The sequence below is a fragment of the Coloeus monedula genome, assembly GCF_965178545.1.
Source record: "Coloeus monedula genome assembly, chromosome: 2".
NCBI lineage: Eukaryota > Metazoa > Chordata > Aves > Passeriformes > Corvidae > Coloeus > Coloeus monedula.
In genome coordinates, this window is record NC_138782.1 from 13,352,621 (window position 1) to 13,355,713 (window position 3,093).

Sequence of the window (3,093 nt, forward strand, 5' to 3'; positions counted from 1 at the left end):
GACGCCTGCTCCCTCAGCCAAAAAGCAGGAGTTCAGGTAGCTTGTGCCCAGGGCCCTGTGCCATCAGTTTCAGCCTCAGGAGCATCCATGTGCGAGGGTGACCATTAACTGTGTGGCGTCCATCCTGCTCCCAAGCACTTGCTCCATGGTCAAGTGCCAGCTGCACGCTGCCCCCTGGATGACCAGGATGGTGTCCCAGGGCCCCCGCACAGCCCAGGCGTGGCAGAGGCGGGCTCTGCGTGGGCAGCCTTCGTGCAGCGCTGTGCCACACAGTCATCAGCCCAGTTTCATCCTCCATTTCATCCGGGGGGCTGGCTCCCCTCCAGAGCAGCTGCCAAGTTGTGCCTGGCGAGGCCCCGGCTCTGTCCTCCCTCTTTGCCTGCGAAGGCAGCTGCCTGCAGCTGTGCTTGGTCAGGGGGAGGGAGTCTGACAGTCCTGGTGCCGTCCAAGGCAGGCAGGGTGCTTTTGGGGACAGTGCTTTGCTCTGCCCCAGCCCAGGAAAGCTGAGCATCCCACAGAAATTCAGGGCCGGTTGCAGAGCTCCTTGTGTCCTGAAGCTGTGGGTGGGCTCGTGCTGCTTTTCCTTGCTTTCAGTTTATGGTGTTGGGGCAGGGTGGGCATGGGCAAATAGCTCTAGGCAAAGCTCTTGGGGAGTGTGAACCTGAAGGAAACTGAATATTGGGCCAATTTTTTCCCTGCCACCCCACAGTACAGCCAGGCTGAAAAAGCCAGGCTTCCTCTTGTGCTGTGCATGAAAATAAAGAGACTAAAAAGAGTGGTCCTGGATCATAGCAATTAAGGGCCTGCTTGGCTTAAACACGTAAGTCTGGTCTTACGTGCCTAGTGGGGGGAAAATACAAGCAGTACCACTGGCTGGGAAATCCCATGGAAAATAAGGCACATGCCTTTGTGGTGGCACAGTCTAGTCAGTGTGATGAGCTACCAGAAGAGACAGTAGGATCCCAAGTGCTTGAAGTGTCCAGCTTGCCCCACCATGTGCTTCCTAGGAGCTTGGTTTCAGCCAGCACGTGCCACCAGGATGGCCTGGTCAGCCTGAGGAGCTCTTTGGCCAGAAATCTGCAGGTTTGCAACAAACCAGGCACATAGGATGGGAGAAATCTATGAATGGCTCCCCCCCCTTCTTTCAGCCATCCACAGCTGTTGAGGAGAGGGCGGCAGAAGGGGGCCCAAGGGTGGGGATAGGAAATCTCAGCAACTCCCTGATGACCCTGCCTGTTCCTCTGTGCAGGATGGTTCCCCCACCACCTGTCAGCAAGCCCCATGTGTGCCTCTCCACTGTGCTCATCATGACCAGCCTCGTCCTCATGGATGCCTACCTGGTGGAGCAGAGCCAGGGCTCCAGGAAGCTGGGCATCTGTGTCATGGTGGCAGTGGGTGACATATGCTTCCTGCTGGTCCTCCGCTATGTGGCTATCTGGGTTGGGGCAGAGGTAAAGACAGCTAAGCGAGGATATGCCATGATCCTCTGGTTCCTGTATGTCTTCGTTCTGGAGATCAAAGTCTACTTTGTATACCAGAATTATAAAGCTGACCGGAAAAGCTTGGATCTCATAGCCCGCAAAGCGTTGACCTTGCTGCTCTCCATCTGCATCCCAGCTCTCTACGTGTTGTTGGTGGCCACAGAGCACATGGAGTACGTCAGAACATTCAAGAAGAAGGAAGATCTCCGCAACCGCCTTTTCTGGGTCATTGTGGACATGCTGGATGTGCTGGACATCCAGGCCAACCTGTGGGAGCCTCAGAAGAAGGGGCTGCCGCTCTGGGCTGAGGGCATCATGTTCTTCTACTGCTACATCTTGCTCCTGGTCCTGCCGTGCGTGTCCCTGTGCGAGATCAGCATGCAGGGGATCGGCATCGTGCCACACCGGATGATGCTGTACCCCATGCTGAGCATGCTCACCGTCAACATCACCACCATCTTCATCCGAGGCAGCAACATGGTCTTCTTCAGGGATGCCCGGGTCTCCAGCATCTTCATGGGCAAGAACATGCTGGCCATTGGGATGAAGGTCTGTATGTTTGTGCAGTACCAGCGGCACCAGCACCACACGCCCCCGGGGCCGGACCCACAGCACAGCGCTCCGGCCCAGCCGCCCACGGGGCTGCGCAAGGCCCGGGACCAACCTGCCTGCCCCGAGGAGCTGGCCCAGGACAACACGTGACGAGCCAGCAGGAGCTACAGCCTGGGCATCCCCATGCCTGGCCGTACCTACAAACCCGGGGCAGGCTGCTGAGCTCCCTGCCTGGACAGAGGGCAACAGCCCTGCTCCCTCCTTCCCTGGGCAAAACTGCTCAGGGCCCCGAGAGGTGCATGGCGAGGGCCCCCACAGCAGTCTCTGTAAGGCTGCAGAGCAGTTTGGAACCTCAGCACCCCACCTGGTAAACCAGCAGAGCAGAGGAGGAAGCCAGGGTCGCCTGCTGTGAGTTGTGTCTGGGTGAGGCAAGGCAGCCCTACCCTGTGCCAGGCTCTCTGCCAGTGCTCCCCGTACAGCACTGCTCTCTGGCCAGCCAGCGTGCCACACGGGGACACAGTGGGTCACCCACTCTGCTGTTGTGGTTGGCCCTGGCTCCAGTGTGGTCCTTGGCAAGCAGCCTGCTCCCCACTGTGTGAGCCGAGGTCCCCATGCAGGGGGAGCAAGGCCTGGGCCTCCCCCTGCTGTCACCCCTCTCAGCCAGCTGCAGGCCTGGGGGGACCCAAAAAGGGGTGACTGTCCTTTTTTGTATCTCCCTCTTTGCAATAAAAGACCTGAGCCCTGCAGCCTTTCTATGTCTGTGTCCCTGCCAGCAGCAGCTCCTGTGGGAGCCTGTCCCTTGTGTGATTGGGTGTCCAGCTGCAGAGTGTGTGGAGAGGCTCACTCAGTGACTACCTAGGCCTGGGGAGAGCATCCCAGGCCACTGGGTCTGGAGCCATTCCTCCTGATCCACAGGTCCTGTGAGAGTCTGGTGGGCTCTGAGGGTGTCACTGGCAGGGTGTGTGTTGGCAGCTTTGTCAGCCACCACCGCCTGTGCAACCAGTGCAGTCACATCAACTGGGACCAGTCATGCCCAGGGACACCCACAGCAAGTCCCCAC

General features: G+C 58.8%; 1 protein-coding gene across 1 annotated transcript; it reads left to right on the forward strand.

The window, feature by feature from the left end:
• Nucleotides 1-1,250: 1,250 nt before the first annotated feature.
• On the forward strand, nt 1,251-2,183 carry LOC309584474 (transmembrane protein 121-like; the record flags this gene model as incomplete). The annotated part of the gene is made up of 1 exon (XM_082300503.1): nt 1,251-2,183. The coding sequence occupies one exon, from the start codon at nt 1,251-1,253 to the stop codon at nt 2,181-2,183; it is 933 nt and encodes a 310-aa protein (XP_082156629.1).
• Nucleotides 2,184-3,093: the final 910 nt, after the last annotated feature.